The 17,607-nt window shown below is 42.4% G+C and overlaps 1 protein-coding gene across 1 annotated transcript; it reads right to left on the bottom strand.

Moving 5' to 3' along the window:
- Positions 1 to 945: 945 nt before the first annotated feature.
- Positions 946 to 2,845, bottom strand: Ase (achaete-scute-like protein asense). The gene has a single exon (XM_028177467.2). It carries the CDS (start codon positions 2,607 to 2,609, stop codon positions 1,395 to 1,397), a length of 1,215 nt encoding a protein of 404 aa, XP_028033268.2. The 5' UTR covers positions 2,610 to 2,845; the 3' UTR covers positions 946 to 1,394.
- Between the last annotated feature and the right edge of the window lie 14,762 nt (positions 2,846 to 17,607).

The following is a 17,607-nucleotide window of genomic DNA, read 5'->3' as shown; positions in this document are numbered from 1 at the left end:
GTTACCGAAAAAAATTTAAGAACCAAGCAGTCTGACATTTCTTTGTATTATACACCAAAATTTCGACTTAACCAGTGGAGCATCAAAAATGTATGTTTATTGTCGCGGTTTAAGTTTTATGTAAGTACTAACATAACTAATATGTATAATAATATGTACTTATACCGTACAATTCAATAAATCAAGACCACATACATTCATAGTGACGGCATTAATAACTGTAGGTTATCTATTAAAACGAGTTAAGAAATAAATCTGAAATTTGCTGTAACACCATATCGAAACGATCCAGCTCATAAATATGAAATTCTAAATCCCTACCCCGTATGACTTGGGGTTCCGTTGAATTCAAGCATTTTTTATTTGGGATAACGGTGGCGCATTACAATCATAATGCCGCTATCGCCTTACCGTTAACGGTCCGGGCCTAGGGCAGGTTTTCAACATTTAAATACTAGCTGCATATGACAGCCGGGTAAAATATTAACCTAAATAGACCCTGTACGTTTATATTCGATTTAAATTGAAATTTTAGAGGTGAAAGGTTTTCATGTTTGTTTGTTTAATAAGTTATAAGATTTTCGAATTGTATAGATTAATAATTCAGATAAAAACAAGTTTGGTTGCTGATATCAATGTTTAACTGCTGTTAAATCTTTGATTATAGTTTTATAATTTAGGTAAAAACAAGCTCGGTTGCTGATAGCAATGTTTAACTGCTGTTAAATCGTTGATTAAATTTTTTGTGAAAATGTCCATACGTGTTACCGGGCTCCGTTGCTTGACGGTGTCGATTGAAATAGACCCTCGAAACGAAATAATTTGCTCTGATTACCATAAGGGCGTTTAATACAAAAAAATGTCCTTAGTGGCCTGATTTAATGGAGATTTTTATATTATTATAATTCCTTTTTGAGTGTATAAATATATTAAACGTTCCATAAATTTACAAAATTTATTTGTTACCAATGTACATATGTAGTAATATAAAAATAATGTATCACAATTTTCACATTATCCTAAGGCACTTTATTAGAGACATCTAAATCATTTACAAAATTTTTAGGTGCCTTTAAATTCGAGATAATATTAAACTACATACAAACAATACTTCATGGAGACACTTAAATAAATAAATAATAGTGACCGATTAGAGATCTTAAATAAAACGCTGAACTACCTACATAATTCAAATCGCAACTGAAACATGTACAAAGTCTATAGTAAACAAGAGCGTTAACATTAATTGCCAAGCACTTAACATTGACCGTTACAACACACCTTGCACTTTGGTACACACAGCTGTATGTTTCATTCTATTACAATTAAAATAAATATTTGAAGTAAATTTATCTACAACATTTTCCTATCGTAGTTATTGTTCATAAATATTATTATTTTTTATTAAGAGTTTTCGTAGGACGGGTTTGTCTCGTTTTCTCTTGCCACCATTTGAGAGTTTCTTCGAACTGTTCTCTGTCCTCGGGCGTCACTTGGATATCTGGAAGTTCCTTTTTTAATTCAACTTCACAAAAATCTTCGTTTTCCGTGAATGAACTATTGTCGCTTTCCTTGAACTTTAACTGGTTTTCGGGAAGAATAAGATCCGGATTCAAAGCAAAAGGTATATCAGTGTTTTCATTGAAGCTTTGTTGGATGTGTTGATTAAGGGAATCCGCGTATTTTATTTCAAAATCACTTTCACTGACCGGCACTTCCGTTTCACTCAGGTAATTTTGTTCGGGTATTACAGAGAAATGTTCGGCGGAATTTGGAAACTGAAAATGTGCGTCTAGGATATGTGAATTTACTTCATCTTGAACGAGTAAATCCGATGATGGTGTAAGAGGTTGACCTTCTTCTTCATCGTACAGATGTGGCGTAGACACTAAGTGAAAATTTTCTGAGGCCGCGATGTCGACATACTGCTGCTGACGTAAGCCAGGTAGTCCGTCTATTTCATCTTCATCTAGTTCCTCTTCTTCTAGGGCAGGCGAACTAATCATGAAATAGCTCCTCTCTTGACTGTTTTCTCTCGGAGACGATGATGCTGGCGAAGGGAATGATTCCATGCAGGAACGAGACGTGTTTTCTTTGTCAGCATGGCCGATGTTAAGTAAACTTTCCAAGTTCCGTATGTACTCGACCGCCATTCTTAATGTTTCCACTTTACTGAGTTTTTTGTTCGGTCCTCTGTTGGAGTTAGTCGTCTCAAACGCCGCGGCTACTTCTTCGGGTATGTGTCGCCGGAGAGCCGCAAATCCATCGTTCACTTGACGTACTCTGTTCCGTTCCCGCGCATTCCGTCGAGCGACCGCTAGCGGTGTAGGTGTACGCACAGTTTCATCCGAACTCGTATTTTCTCGGTATCTTGCTTTTTTCGCTAGCACGCTTGATGAGGATGGCTCAATGGTTCGCATCAGTGCAGGCACAGACACGGTATCGGCGGATTGGATCCTTTGTTTTTTTCTTAAAACTATAATTTCACGTCTCACATTTTGATTGGGATCGTTGTTCGTTATATTTAAGGAATTATTCACGGTTTCTTGAAGAATCTGGGCCTTGCTGACTGACGCGTTGCGGAAGACTACGATATCGATGGAGCTCATTTCGGCGCAATGAATTGCAACTTTCACATGTTACGATTGTTTGTTTAATATTAGTCGCGGTATATCTTGTTGATGTATCTCGTAGTTGATTAAAATAACGGTATCCAGGATATCGAAAGGTTTGTGTGGCGTCAGGGCGCCGGTCACGATAGGAATGGCGCGTGCCGCGCGGGCGCACCTGGGGTGACTCGCGGGGGGATCAACGGGGTACTTACGTTTACTAGTTGCACACATGCTCTTTCTAAAGGGCGGATCGGGGAGCCTTTGTATTCGACGCTAACTCGATATCCCTACCACGACATACCTGCATGGATACAGTTTTAAAATCATAAAATCGTAATCATGTCATATAAAATTCATACTGTGTTATCTTTGTTGCTGGCGAAGTGTTTGGATAAGTAAATTTATGGTATGGACTCTCTAAAAATGCTCTTCGATCATGACTATGGAAGTTTTTTGCGGAATTGTACTGTTGAGATTGCGCGATCTTTGTTAGCCTAACACTATAAATTAAAGAGGATTCAGTTTATTAATGAGGATTATTATGAACTCTTCAAAAGCGGTGCACATAAAATTGTGTTATACACACACATGTACACGCTTGTTTCATATAAATGTACGCACACCTAATAACTGATTTCAATGTTATATCTGTTTCCTATAAAGTATATCTATTGATCTTTATTTCTGTTTATAGTGTGTATGTGTGCGTTCGCCCACGTCAGCTGCACAATCTACCTTTTATTGTAACGGCACGCGTCAGTTATGACCATTGTTATCCGTTCGGGTACAAAAACTAACAGCTACGCTTTATGATGAGTGGGCTTAAGACTATTTTGCTTTAATTTTGCAATTATATTGTGACGTGTATATCGGAAATCAGTAGATGACGTAAAATCGAAAGTAGCAGTAAAACGGATTATTGTGTGAAATGTTTCTGGATAACAATACGAAAACAACGTCATCGTACTAGACGTAGCAAACAGTATGCTGGTAAGCTTTTTGGAAAGGGGTTCATCTTTCTTTGTTTTGGCCTATCCACATTAGAAGCCTCGAGGGGTTGTATAGTAGCTTCACTAAATTTTTTGATTTTTTTATTGCTTAGATGGGCGGACGAGCTCATGGCCCACCTGATGTTAGGTGGTTACTGAACCCCATATACATCTACAACGTAAATGCCGCCACCCACCTTGAGACATGAGTTGTAAGATCTCAGTTTTGACAGTACAATGGCTGCCCCATCCTTCAAACCAAATACGCGTTACTGCTTCACGGCAGAAATAGGCAGGGTGGTGATACCTACCTGTGCAGACTCACAAGAGGTCCTACCACCAGTAATTACGCAAATTATAATTTTGCGGGTTTTATTTTTATTACACGATGTTATTCCTTCACCGTGGAAGTCAATCGTGAACATTTGTTAAATACGTATTTCATTGGAAAAATTGGTACCCGTCACCGGGATTCGAACACTGATGCATAGCTACATCCGAATTCACCAGACGTCTTGTCCTTTAGACCACGAAGACTTCAGAAGAATGTGGTGGTGCATCCATACATAGAACATCATTGTGTATATACAGAATATATCAGTTTTCAGAGGTAAATATTCTTAAAACTTCTATTTGCTATTGTTAGTTCACTTGATGAGCCCATAGCCCATGTGATATTAAGTGGATACCAGAGCTTCTCACCTTTAGATAAGATTTAGGTATCAAAGCCAAAATGTAGCTACCGGTGGTACAATGGTTGTGGTTCAAGGCAGAAATGGCCAGAATTCACCTATGCGATAGATATACTTTCTAGATATTAATCTTCATTATATCTAGTACCAGTATTATCAATCTTTATTTAAAGTCTTTTCCAATTCCTTCATTATTCTCCAGTCGTATACCGAGCTCTTTTCAAGAAGTACTGCTATTATTTCACAGCAAAAACGGGTTTATGATATGGCGGTACAAGAATGGTTTCAGCGTTATTAAGCCCTTAAATCGCTAGTAAAAGTAACAATTTAAATCAAAAGTCTTTTAAATGCGAAGGCTATGTTTACAGATGGGACTACATGGGTTCGTAAGTGTACCCCAAAGCATTAATAGATTTTGTAATCGTAATAGATCTTGGTCAGCGCTCAATAATACAGACCTGTTTCCTACAAAATCAGCCATATTTAAACTTGTTTGATATTTTTGGGATAACGGATCAGTGAGTATTTTTTTAGTGCTTGAAAAAGTTGCGGCAGCTGACGTCACACATTATTTATTTCGTTGCAAATATTGTGTACCAAGATATTGTCTACGCAAGTATTATTAATGTGTTCAAATATACATGTCAATAAATAACTAAGTTAAGCTAGTAAATTATTCAATTACGCCAAAAAAAGTGGAAGATCTTTCATGCGTATAAAAGCGTAGTTGTTTGTTATTAATAATTATCTGTTATTAATTATTGCACTGTTATTAATAATGGTAATTTATAATAATTTGTAAGCTGGGGTGAGCAGTGCGTTTATTTGCAAAAGAGTAATCTCTGAATCCTCGCCTTCTCTCATCCTGGGAAAATCTGTATGAGAAAAGCCGAGGATCCTACTCAGTGGCATGCAATTGGAAGCAGTGGACTGCTATAGGCTGATGATGATGATGATGAAGCTCTAAATATCTGATTCTTCTGAATGATGAATGAAACTGAATTGCACGTAAATGAGAAAGCACGTAAAATACCATTGAAATTTTGTTTTATCTTATCTTTTTGATTTGGTGTCGATGAGTAGGAGTAATTGCCGTTAGGGTAGTTCTTGTATCTGTTATTGATGATTGTCAAATAAAATAAATAATATTAACTAAGCTTTGTGTGAACATCTTTTATTTTTAAAATAACCATGGTTTCGAACCTTATGTTCATTGATAATTTAAAACGGTCATCAGTAGCAACACTATATTGTAGATAAAATATAAAGGTAAGCCGGTACGTTTTTTCTAATACATTTTAATTACACGGCGAACTTAGTTTTAAAAATAAAATAATTTGGAAAATACTTTACTAAGAGAAAAGTTGAAAGATAAAAACTTGAGCTCCAAATCATTGGAATAATAGATACATTTTCAAATGATTAATTGTCACATATTGAAGAAACTTTGAACTGTAAAACTAACGCCTGTGCAGCCGAAGGTAGCAAAGCGCATTTTAAGTTTTACCTGTGACTTTCTTAAGGCGTGCATATAATCATTGTCTCTATTTTGCATTTTTTCTTACTTGTAAATCAATATAAATTTGTTTTACAACTGAGATTCGATTCATTGGCGTGCATAGAGATTTAGAAATTAAATCTAATACTGCGTATCCTGTAATTGTAGCTGCGGTGTTTTTTGGCATCGCGTCGTAAGGTGAGGCTCACCATCTTGCAAACATGTGGCAGATGGAACCTGGTAGTGAACTATATTTAGCTGAGCCACATGTTCATTCATGAGGGGCAATTTCGGCAAGGGGTTTCATTGAGTAGGTTGTGAAGGTGGATGAATGTGTCAAAACAATGAAGCTGTTTACATTGTAACAAGATTTTGTTTACAAGATGTCACTAATTGCTGTTGTTCCTAATTCAAGTTTTGTATTTTTATATACCTTTTTTTTAAGGCTGTGGAATCCATTTACCGATTCCCTACTATATATAGCTATTTTTCTATATAGCTATTTTTATATACCAACCTTTTTCTAATTAAGTTTCACAAAACAAAAGGATATCCTCTTTTACATTCTCGTTTAAATAGTGGGTAGGTGACAATCTATTTGGGCATTAGGATTTAAAACGACTATATGGCAAACCTTTTCTTAGATTTGCCTATCCGTTTTGAAATTTGCCTTGTGACCATTCATTTTGTATTTAGAATTGTTCTTGTCGCTACTCAGATATCATTGAAAATCCTTCAATACGATTTATTTAACTTACATAATTCCGTTTCAAATTCTTCACAAAGCTATACAATAAGTCACAACTAACCTGCTCATAAGTTTTATTCAATCAACAGCTGTGCTATGAATAGAATCTAAGAATTTACAGCTATAACCTATCTCAATGTAAGACGTCTTGAAATAGCTATTGAGGGTTTCCCCATTCCAGACTATATTGTATTGCAAAAACGTATGCTGCTATTAGACGTCTTTGAGCAACTTGTGAAACAAATATGTAAAGAACAGTATATGTATTTTAGTTAAATTACAATATTTTTATGAATTATTAAGGTAAAATGACTGCCGAAGATCGATTGTCGCATCAGAATATTTAGGTAAAGCGCATTAGTTAATTTTAGAGTGTTGTGTAAAAAAGCGTTATTGGTGTCGATTAGAATATGGTTTACTGTCTTGGGACTGTGGGGCTAAATGGTGTTTATTGTGAAGTATCAAACCTAAGACTTTATGATAATACCATATGAAAAAACTGGACGTATTTTTTGACACATGTAGCGTGAATCTATGCGACAAAACCATATATGCCATCTAAACATTTCAGATTACATTAAATTTGTTTAATTATAATGGACATACATATTGACAATTTTTTTTATGTTCCGTTTTGCTTTAGTCGAAAGGTTGCCTTAAATTGGCACAATAGGGGACCTTCAACTTGAAGTAAGCTAAGGTCACGATCACAAAGGAATGTCTGGTTTGCTTAGACTGCATCTAGACTAGGCGATTCGTGTTGCTGGGGGAAATATAAAGGCTACGATTTCCGGTGTACATAATAGTGGACAGGTTTTTGAAAGAGTCAGCTTATGAATAGCGATGTAATTGATCACGATAAGGCTGATTGGTTCTTGCTTCGCGAAATATTTTATTATTTTTAAATGGTCGTTTATTGCTATTAAAATAAATGGGTGAAATAAATACGGATCTTTTTGGTGTCGTCGATGGATAGGTACTGCTTGGTATTAGCTGGTTGCCAGATATATCGGTTCTAAAACCTCGGTTGCGTTGGGAACGAATACTCTTTACTATCCAGGAGACTTAACAATAATAAGTAGACAGTGGACTGAATTAACATTTTAGTTCGTCTTAAACATCATTGTTAATAATATTTACCTGCCAATCTTTCTGGGTGCGAAAAATATTATTCGTCGTCATTAAAATCTCAAGATGTGTATTTTAGTGAATAATTATCGCTGATTTAAAACCCACTGAGTTTCTCGCCGAATCTTCTCAGTGGGTCGCATTTCCGGTCCGGTGGTAGATTCTGCGAAGCACTGCTCTTGCTAAGGCGAGTGTTAGCAACACTCTGATTTGAGCCCCGTTAGCTAAAGGAGAAGCTGAAATAGCCTCTCAAGGCTATCAGCATAGGTAGGGAAAAAAAGCTGATTCAAATAATTTTTTGAATGAGATTTGCTAAATCCTATACTAGCAGTATAACTAGTATATAATGGTATTAATATGTTTCTAATTAAAGTCTTGAGGTATTCGGCAAGGTTATTTATATTAAGACAAGTAGCAAATTTACAAAAAATGTTTTTCAATATTGAATGATTACCCTGAAATAGAGGGTTTTATTTCAAGTTCCAAGCCACTACGGAGAAATTGACTTCGGAGCTTCGTGAGAACCAGTAGGGCTCTTGTTGCTAGGCATTTAATAATATTATTCCATTTAATTCAGGTTGTTCTCAATTCAGTACAAGTCCAGACCCAGACTTATTGTACCTTACAAAATCATTGTTTCTCATACCAAATTCTCCCCTGCCTTTGAGTATTCAGAAAGAAATGCATTCGTTTTCAATGAACTCCTTGCGAGATCTTTACCAGACTCCTAAAACAAAAATGTATTTGCGAACGATTTTACGAAAATAGTTTTTATTGTAACGTATTAAAGTTTACTTTTTTTAAATGTACATTTAAGTATATTTGCAACAAACAAAATCAGGTCCTTTTCTTAAGTGCTACTCTCGTTTTCAATGGTAAAACCGTTACATGTTTTGTAATCGTGTTTATTTATCTTATTATTACATTTCTAACACGTTATAATGAATGGTAAAACTTGAAAAATGAATGACATTCCTTTTGGCCTTAGATATTAATAAAGCCTTAACCTAACATAAATTACGTAAATAGCTTTGTCTAATTCTCGTTGCGTTGATAATTCTCAATGCTGGAGGTCGTGGTCTCCTTTAATAACTTTCTCCTGGATTATCCTGCGCCAGTCCTGTCTATCCTCGGCTGCGCTGATGGCATCGTGGACGAAAGTTGATAGTAGAGCGTACCTGGTCCAACCAGTGCATTGTACTTCTGCCTCTGGACCCTCTTTCGCATACCTTGCCTATAAATTCTTCTTTCTAGTCGTACACTCTTGACAGAGTGGTTGTGGTCATGGATCAGTCGGATCCTGCGATACCGAAGCTCTTTGCGATGCGACGCTATGTGACACGGTGTCACATCATCATCAGTCTGTATCTCTCCACTGCTGGATGTAGGCCTCTCCCATAGTCCGCCACAATGAACGATCCTCCGCCTTCCACATCCAATCTCTCCCAGCATATCGCCGCAAGTCATCGGTCCAACGGGCAGAGGGAATGGGATGTAAGGGGTGGCAATGAAATCACAGCTACTCAATAGCCAACCTCACCTGCCCGTGGTGCATCCTGCTAGCTAACAGACGAGGCCCTGGCGACCTAGCGATGGTGGTATAACCATCCATAACCAGCTATGTCTCTAAATAAAAACACATCAGGACATGGGCAGCCGCATGCCCTGAAGAAAGGACATAGTACTGCGGTCACCAACCCGCCTGCCAAACGTGGTGACTACTAGCATAACACTCCCAATGGACAAAGCAAAAAGACACGGTGTTATAGTAACCGGCAAACATCGTGAGCAAATGACCTTGACTGCGCAGAACCGAATTTTAGATCACTTTGGTGGTGAGGGTGAGGCGCGACGGCAGGGGAAATCGTATCGAGCGCATTATTGGTAGATCAGTCGAACCTTGCGTCCCGCACCGCGCTTTCGTTCCGCTTGCTCCCAAAAGTACGCTTGCGTACAGTGAAAAGTCTATCGTTATTAATCGTTAAGTTATATTTTGTTATAATGGCTTGTTGACTTTGTTGCCATTGCTATTTGTTTTTTTTTTTTTTTTTTTTTTTTTTTCCTACCTATGCTGATAGCCTTGAGAGGCTATTTCAGCTTCGCCCTAACGTTTGTAGGTGAGCTCGCGGGGCTCAACCGGAGAGTTGCTAACACTGACCCTAGCAAGAGCAGTGCTTCGCAGAATCTACCACCGGATCGGAAACGCGACCCACTGAGAAGATCCGGCGAGAAACTCAGTGGGCTGTGTCTATGGGTTAGTTCGCTCGTCGAGCCCTTCGTCGCAAGCGACGGGTTCGACGAGGACGGTGACCGGTGCTTGTGGTGCCTAAAAGCACCGTTAATGGATCAGGAGGATCCGTAATGACGTGCTTTGGGCGACGTCGACGGTTTACCATTCGGTCTACTGGGTCGGGTATGTAATTTCCAGTGGCTACGATGAGAGGGTTCTCATGTCGTGCCGCCTTCTCAAAATGGCGCAGCGATGCCGACTGTAGATACTTACTAAATGAGTCGAGCTCCAGGTCATCGTGGAGATCCACATTCCTAAGGAACCAAGGCGCTCCGACGGCTATCCTGCAGAATCGTGATTGAATGACCTGAAGGGATTTCAAGTGGGTGCGGGCTGCGTGAGCGAACACTACGCTTGCATACGTCATGACGGGGCGTATACAAGTTTTGTAGAGAGTTACCTTATTACGGAGGGACAGTTTGCTTCGACTACAAAGCATTGGATAGAGTCGTCCTAGAATAAACGCGGCGCGGTCGCGTACCGTTTTTATATGGGGACGGAATGTCATCCCTCTGTCGAGGGTGACGCCTAGATATTTGACCTTCGAGACCCACGGTATGGGCTGGCCAAAGAGAGTGATGGGACTAACGGCGGAGGTGTTTGCGCGCCTACTACGGAGTGGGATGCTCGAAGTGATGTTCGGAGAGCGACCCCTTTTGAAGAGCACCGCTGCGCTTTTCGTGGGGTTGATGTCTATTCGCCACTTCCGGAACCACTGTCCCATGGTGGCTACTGCGATCTGGAGTCGCCGATGAAGCAGCGACATCTTCCTACACGAGTAGTAGATAGCCGTGTCATCGGCGAAGAGCGCTAGATGGGTCTCCGGAGACCGGGGTATATCATTGATATACAAACTAAATAATAACGGGGAGAGCGCGGAGCCTTGCGGGACTCCGGCGGTCAGTTGACGGGGACGAGAACGAGTTCCCTCTACTCGACATCGAAACGAACGGTTCGACAAGAAGTCTCGTATGATGAGCACGAGTCTGTCTGGCACTCCCATGTTGTACAGTTTATAAATTAAACCGTTGTGCCAGACTTTGTCGAACGCCTTCGCGATGTCGAAGAAGAGGGCGCCGGTCGGGATTTGTTTACGCCTATTTAGTCCTATCAGAATGTGCTCCGTGAGGCGGTGCACTTGTTGTACGCACGAGTGTTTAGAGCGGAATCCGAACTGTTCGTCTATGAGAATTTTGTTCGCGGTAACAAAATCCCAGAGGCGTTTCCTAAGGAGCCGTTCGTAAATTTTTCCTATCGTCGAGAGGAGACTAATCGGACGGTAACTAGAAGTTTCGTTTGTCGGTTTGCCCGGCTTATGTATACCGATAACGTCCGCTTCTTTCCACACCGCGGGAAAGATGCAGTGCGTCATAGCGGCATTTAAAATTGTAGCCAACATTGCTATCAGTTGGACTGGCAAGAGTTTTAGCGCGCGGTTGTGGATGCCGTCGGAGCCGGGTGCCTTCCTAGGTTGGAGGTTGTGGATCGCGTCTCTAACTTCGTCAGTGGTAATGGGGGGTAACGCGTCCGAGGGCGGCAGGGAAGCTCTGCGCTCGACCTCCCTGTCGACTAACTCGGTGTGTTCGGGGTCCGCGTGTTGAGTGCTGGTGGTGCACTGCTCTTGCAGTGCATCAGCCAGCAGCTCAGCCTTGTCATCGTCATCGAATGCCGGTGGTTGGCCTGAAGGGCGTATGAGGGGAGGCATAGTAGCGGTAGTTTCGGATTTGAGAGTCCTAGCTAGTCGCCAGTATGCTTGGTGGGAGGGCGCGAGTTGTTCTAGATAACTATGCCAATTATCGTTACGCGCGTCGCTTAAGCGGGAGTGGACTTCGCGTTGTAGACGACGCATCTGAATCCGGTTTGAATGTGTGGGAAGACGATCGTAGGCCCGGATTGCCGCGTTCCTAACTCTTAAGAGATTCCTAAGATCGGGGGACAGTCTGATGCGGTGGAAGCTGTCCTCCACATTGACTTCTTTTGAAGATCTAATGATCGCGGAAGAGATGTGATCGGTAATGATGTTTATGGATTCGACGGTGTCCTCGGGGGATGGATTCGAATCCGGGCCGCAAGGGAGGATTGGCGGAGCGGCGTCGGCTAGGCACGTGCCCAGCTTATTCCAATCCACCATGGTCCTCGTAACAGTGACTGGGTTGTGAGGGCGACCGAGCTGCATAACGACAGGTCGGTGGTCTGAGTCGAGCTCTGACATTGCTTCGATGGAACGCAAGCGCAGAGTTACGTTCCTAAGCAATGCCAGGTCTATAGTGCTCGGCCGGAGCGCGATGTTATACGGATAACATGTTGGAGTTGGGGGACCGACTATTTCAAAGGTGAGGTCGTCTATAAACGCGTCGAGACGCCTACCGTTAACGTTTGTACGATGGCAGTTCCACCTAGTGTGGTGGCAATTTAAATCGCCTGCCAGGATGACGGAGTCTCCCATGCCGAACAGTGACTCGATGTCACTGCTCAGGAGGGGCTTGTCCGGGGGGAGATAAACGGATGCGATGACGATCGGCTGGTGTCCCGTCAGCGAGATACGGCACACTGACGCCTCGATATGTAAGAGCGAGGGAGTATCGAGAGGGACAACGTGCAGGGCCCGTCTATAGTAAATGGCAGTCCCGCCTTTGGAGGCGGTGAGTCTGTCATTCCTAACCATGACGTAGTTCGCGACTTTCGGGTCGCGACGCGAGGGCTTCAGACAGGTCTCCTGCACTAACAAGATATCTATAAGATTGTCGCGGAGGAATTCGAAAATTTGATCGCGTTGCCGCGCGAGTCCGTTAGCATTGTAGAATGCTAACGTAAGGGAATACGGTTTTTCTCTACCTTTTTGCGCCATTGATTACCGGTAAAGATTTTATAACGTACGCGACACGGACTCGTAAACGTCCATGTGATCGAACGCGGCCGCGAGCCGCTGTTCGGGGGTTACCGACCTACGGATAGCGTCAGCGAACGATCGCAGACGGTCGAAGTTCACCGCGGTGACGAAGTCGCGCACGAGCGCGAAGTCGTGGACGGCAGAGGGTTGCGGTGGACGGAACGCGGGCGCGGGGCGATGTGCGAGCAGGGGCTGGGGCGCGGGGCGTGTCACGAGCGGGGGCGGGGGTGCGGTTTCCGTTCCCGCCTTCGTATACGGCAGCGGTTTTTTCCACGCCGAGACCGTGGGAACTGCAGCCGGCACGAAGGCGAGTTTCGGCACTGAAGGTGCCGAAGTTTTTGGGCCGACGGTTCGTGGAGCCGGGTGGGTTGGACGTTTTCGCGGAGCTCTAGGACATCCACGGTAGTTCGCGGGGTGCCCTTGCTTAAGGCATAGGACACAGCTTGGAGGTTCGGTCGCGGTTTCCCTAACACGCGAGCAATCTAATGTGGCGTGGTCGCCGAGGCACTTTACGCAGCGGGGGCGCGCGTGGCAATTACGAGCCGAGTGGCCGTAAAGCTGGCATCTGTAGCACTGCCCGGAAGTGCCACGTTTATGGGGGGCTTCGATGGAGACCCCGGATAGGCCGCAAACTGTCGAGAGGCATGAGATTTTCTTTTTTGCCTCCGGGGTTGGCTCCAACGCGACGAGGATCATATTATAGGGCTGCTTGCCCCGCCCACTGTGCATCCGGTGCACGCTAACTAACGGGAGGGACTGAGCGGTCAGATCCTCCTTTATGTAATCAATATCTAACTCCTTGGGGACTCCGCGTATCACTACGCGGAGCTCGCGGTCCTCCAGAAGAGCATAGGTGTGAAAACCTATGTTCTCCTTTCGGAGGTATGAAGAGAGGGCCCTATGGTCGCCCGGCGTTGCGACCTTTATCTGGATCCCATGCGCGACGTTACGCGCATGGGTGTAATTAATTTTATTGGCCTGAAGGGCCTGGGACACGCGATTCCACGCTGTCTTCTCTTGAAGTATCAGCGGGGGCGGGGCAGCTACTTTAGGAGCGGGCGCGGGCTTGGGACGCGGCGGCGGGGTTACGCGGCGAGCGGAGTCCGACTCCGGTGTCACGACTACCTGCGGGCGGGAGGCGGTCGCGGATTTAGTCTGTTTCGTCGTGGAGCTCCGGAACTCCACGGCGCGAGTACGCTTTTTGCCGCGCGTTACGGTTTGGAACCCATGCTATTTGTTGAGTGTTTGTTGATTTTTTATAAAAAATACACTATGCCGCGACAAACTGGTGTAGTATTCAAAAGAAAGAGTAGAAAAATTGTGTACGACGTATATTGCTTCATTATAAAACAGGGGAAGAATGATATTATGGAAAAAGTAAAACAGACTTCGGAAGCAACAAAAACATCAGTGAGTACTGTTAGGTGCATTATTAACGAAGCTAAAGGCTCTGGCTTGCTCATCGTGCTTGGGACTCCGGGTGAGAAAAGATCAGGGAAGAAGAAAGTTACCGGAATGGATAGTTTCGTTCAATCTGTAATAAAAAGATGTAATCATAATAACTACATAACAAGCAGCGAAACTCCGTACCGTAGAAAGGCTTCGAAAATTGTAAAGAAGATATACATTTTAATGGCTTGGAATGAAGTTTACGACGAATTATGAAAGAGCTAGGCTTCAGATGGAAAAAAAAACCAGAAAATAATCGGAAGCTGGTAATTGAAAAAAGTAACATTCGATTACTACGAATCGAATATCTTCAAAAAATAATTAATTATAGACAAAAAAGAAGATCGAACCGACCGAGTCGTAAACTACACCGATGAGCCCTATGTCGACTTATCACGATGATGGCGACTCGGGTGATGAAAACAGGATGATGATAATGGTCAAGATTATGATAACGAAAAAAAATTACAAATACCAGCTTCGCTTCAACTGAACGAAGACCTGGCAACAGCTCTAGTTTTGACTTAATAGAAGGAATATCTATTTTACCCCAAGATTAAATTATTATAATTATTAACCTATATTTTTTGTTGATGTTCTAATAAATATATAAATAAATACATATGTTGATTTTAATAATTTAATTGCATTATGACGCAGAGTAAATAATGTTTTTGCATGTGAGTGTACCATGCGCAAACTTACCCCCACTACGTCAACAAATGCTCAAGAAGTTTGCCGGCTATTATACGCAGAGTGAAAGCAATCATTTATGTTGCAGTGAGTCACAGATTTTAAGAGGTCGGTCCATCGTGTTCGAGATCGTCGGCGAGATCTTTTGTCCTCGACTTTGCCTTGCACCATCAACCGCTCAATGGAGTACTCATTAAGAGTGAAGTGCCCGAAGAACTTGATGCTTCGTATTTGGAGTTTTGACGATAGTCTCTCCTTGATGTTGAACTCTTTCAGGATCGAAACGTTGGAACGGTGTGCGGTCCACGGAATTCTGAGGAGACGACTCCTAATATAAATAAATATGTAGTAATATAAAAAAGTATGTCAGTATAAAAAAATAAGGGTTTAATGGTGCAGACGAATTTCGACTTACATTGAATCTCATTCCAAACTAGAACGTTTGTATACTTAGTATCGGAAGCAAGTAAGATCAACCTCTGTTGGCTCAGAATGCTCTACCAGATGGCAGTATGCAGATGATATCTGGATACAGGTGTATTCAAGATAGAAATCAGGGGAAAGACTAGCAGTTAGAGACGACAACAAGCCAACCTGTTAATACTTTACAACTACTACTTTACTAATACTTTACTGCTACTACCACTATTAATTTTTATTAGTACCATCTTGATTTATTACCATTACCATAATGATCATGTTGATATTACTAGAGCCCCGAATCAACGTCAACTTTAAATAATATTGTAATAATATTCTATTCTACTCTGGACACTGAAACGCTCAAATACTCCGTAAACTCGGGTAGAGTCGTGGTATGGAGACAGCCTAATATCATATGTATACATCTGACAAATTGCCCGAAATCTCTGATTCTCACAGAACGTTTTCTCAAAATGTTATAATCCAAAATAATATAGTAATATAGGTACATACTTTAAAAACTACAAAAAAAAAGTTTAAATAACAAACCGAACTAACAATAGTTATTTTCAAATTTTAAAATCCTGATGGTCTGGATATTAGGGGAAAGTTATAAAATTAATTAGTTATTAGCTGTGCCCGCCACTTCGTCCGCGTGGGATTGAACAAAACAATATTTTATTTGAAAATAATTCAGATTCTTTCTAAGATATAAGTAGCTTAAGTTACTCCTTATTACATCAGCTATCTGCCAGTGACAGTCCCGTAAAAATCGGTCCAGCCGTTCCAGAGATTAGCCGGAACAGACAAACAGACAAAAATTGTAAAAAATGTTATTTTGGTATATATAACGTATATAAATTCATATGCATGTAGTAAAAACCAGTTATTTTAATATTACAAACATACACTAAAATTTTATTTATGTATATAGATTATCACCGGTTATTGATGCGTGTACAAATTTCCAAGTAAATCTAAGGTATTGAAATAAATGAAAATGACTTTTAATGATGTTGTATTCAAACATACGTATTTGCATATCAACATTCTCCCGATCCACTATTGTTGCTTTTAGGTAATCCGAGCACCGGTCATCGCTCTTGACGAATAATACTTCGCAGGCGATGATAGGTTCATCGTGCAGCTTAACCTCGTCGAACCTGTCGCTTGTGACGAAGGGCTCGACGAGCGAATTAACCCACAGACACAGCACACTGAGTTTCTCGGCGGATCTTCTCAGTGGGTCGCGTTTCCGATCCGGTGGTAGATTCTGCGAAGCACTGCTCTTGCTAGGGCCAGAGTTAGCATCACTCCGATTTAAGCCCCATGAGCTCACCTACATGTTAGGGTGAAGCTGAAATAGCCTCTCAAGGCTATCAGCATAGGTAGGAAAAAAAAGCTTAACCCACAGACTGTAGGTAGCGGCCTCCCCCCGGTGAAGGTCAAGGGGCGACCTGAGGGGGTGAGGCCGCGCGGCGCGCTACCAGCACGCTAGCGCGCTGCCGTGGAGTGAATAGAGCGACCGGTCGACGGTGTATCGCGTCCCGACCCGGCAGGCTGGTTCTGGTCCAGCGGGGTATTCCGGGACACCAGCGACACCGTCTGGGCGGCCCGACGGGCTGCCTCACCGAGACGGCCGACGTTTCAGAGGCTTCGATTCGGCTCGAAGGCTCCGTCGGCTGGGCGTCCTTGGGGTGAGCCGCGCCGTCTGGTTGTAGTGTTGACCGCGGTAGCCCTCCTACCTCATGCGGGTTCTGACCTCGGAGGGGATCGGACGTCGGGTGCAGGGGAGTCGTTTAGTGGGTGGGCCTTAAAATCCTTGGGCCCGCGGTCTGCTCACAACACCATGAAGATCGTTGAATCTCACATACCCCGTGCGCCCCTTTTGCGCGGGGACCTCGTAGGAGGTTCGGCCCTCTACCCGAAAAAAAAAAAAAAAAAAACAGACAGCCCAATTAGCGTCTCGCCGGTTCTTCTTAGTGGGTCGCGATTCCGATCCGGTGGTAGATTCAGCGAAGTACAGCTCTTGCTAGGGCCAGTATTAGCAACACGTTCGGTTTGAGCCCCGTGAGTTCACCTACATGTTAGGGTAAAGCTGAAATAGCCTCTCAAGGCTGTCAGCATAGGTAGGGAAAAAAGCTGATTTAAATTATTATTTTAATGAGATTTGCGAAATCCTATAATAGCAGTAG

This window comes from Bombyx mandarina, chromosome 13, assembly GCF_030267445.1.
Source record: "Bombyx mandarina strain Sakado chromosome 13, ASM3026744v2".
In the NCBI taxonomy this organism is placed as follows: Eukaryota; Metazoa; Arthropoda; class Insecta; order Lepidoptera; family Bombycidae; genus Bombyx; species Bombyx mandarina.
This window is presented reverse-complemented; position numbering and strand designations above follow the sequence as displayed.

Excerpts from the sequence above, each read along its gene's own strand:
- Ase (XM_028177467.2), bottom strand. The coding sequence starts at position 2,609 with ATGAGCTCCATCGATATCGTAGTCTTCCGCAACGCGTCAGTCAGCAAG.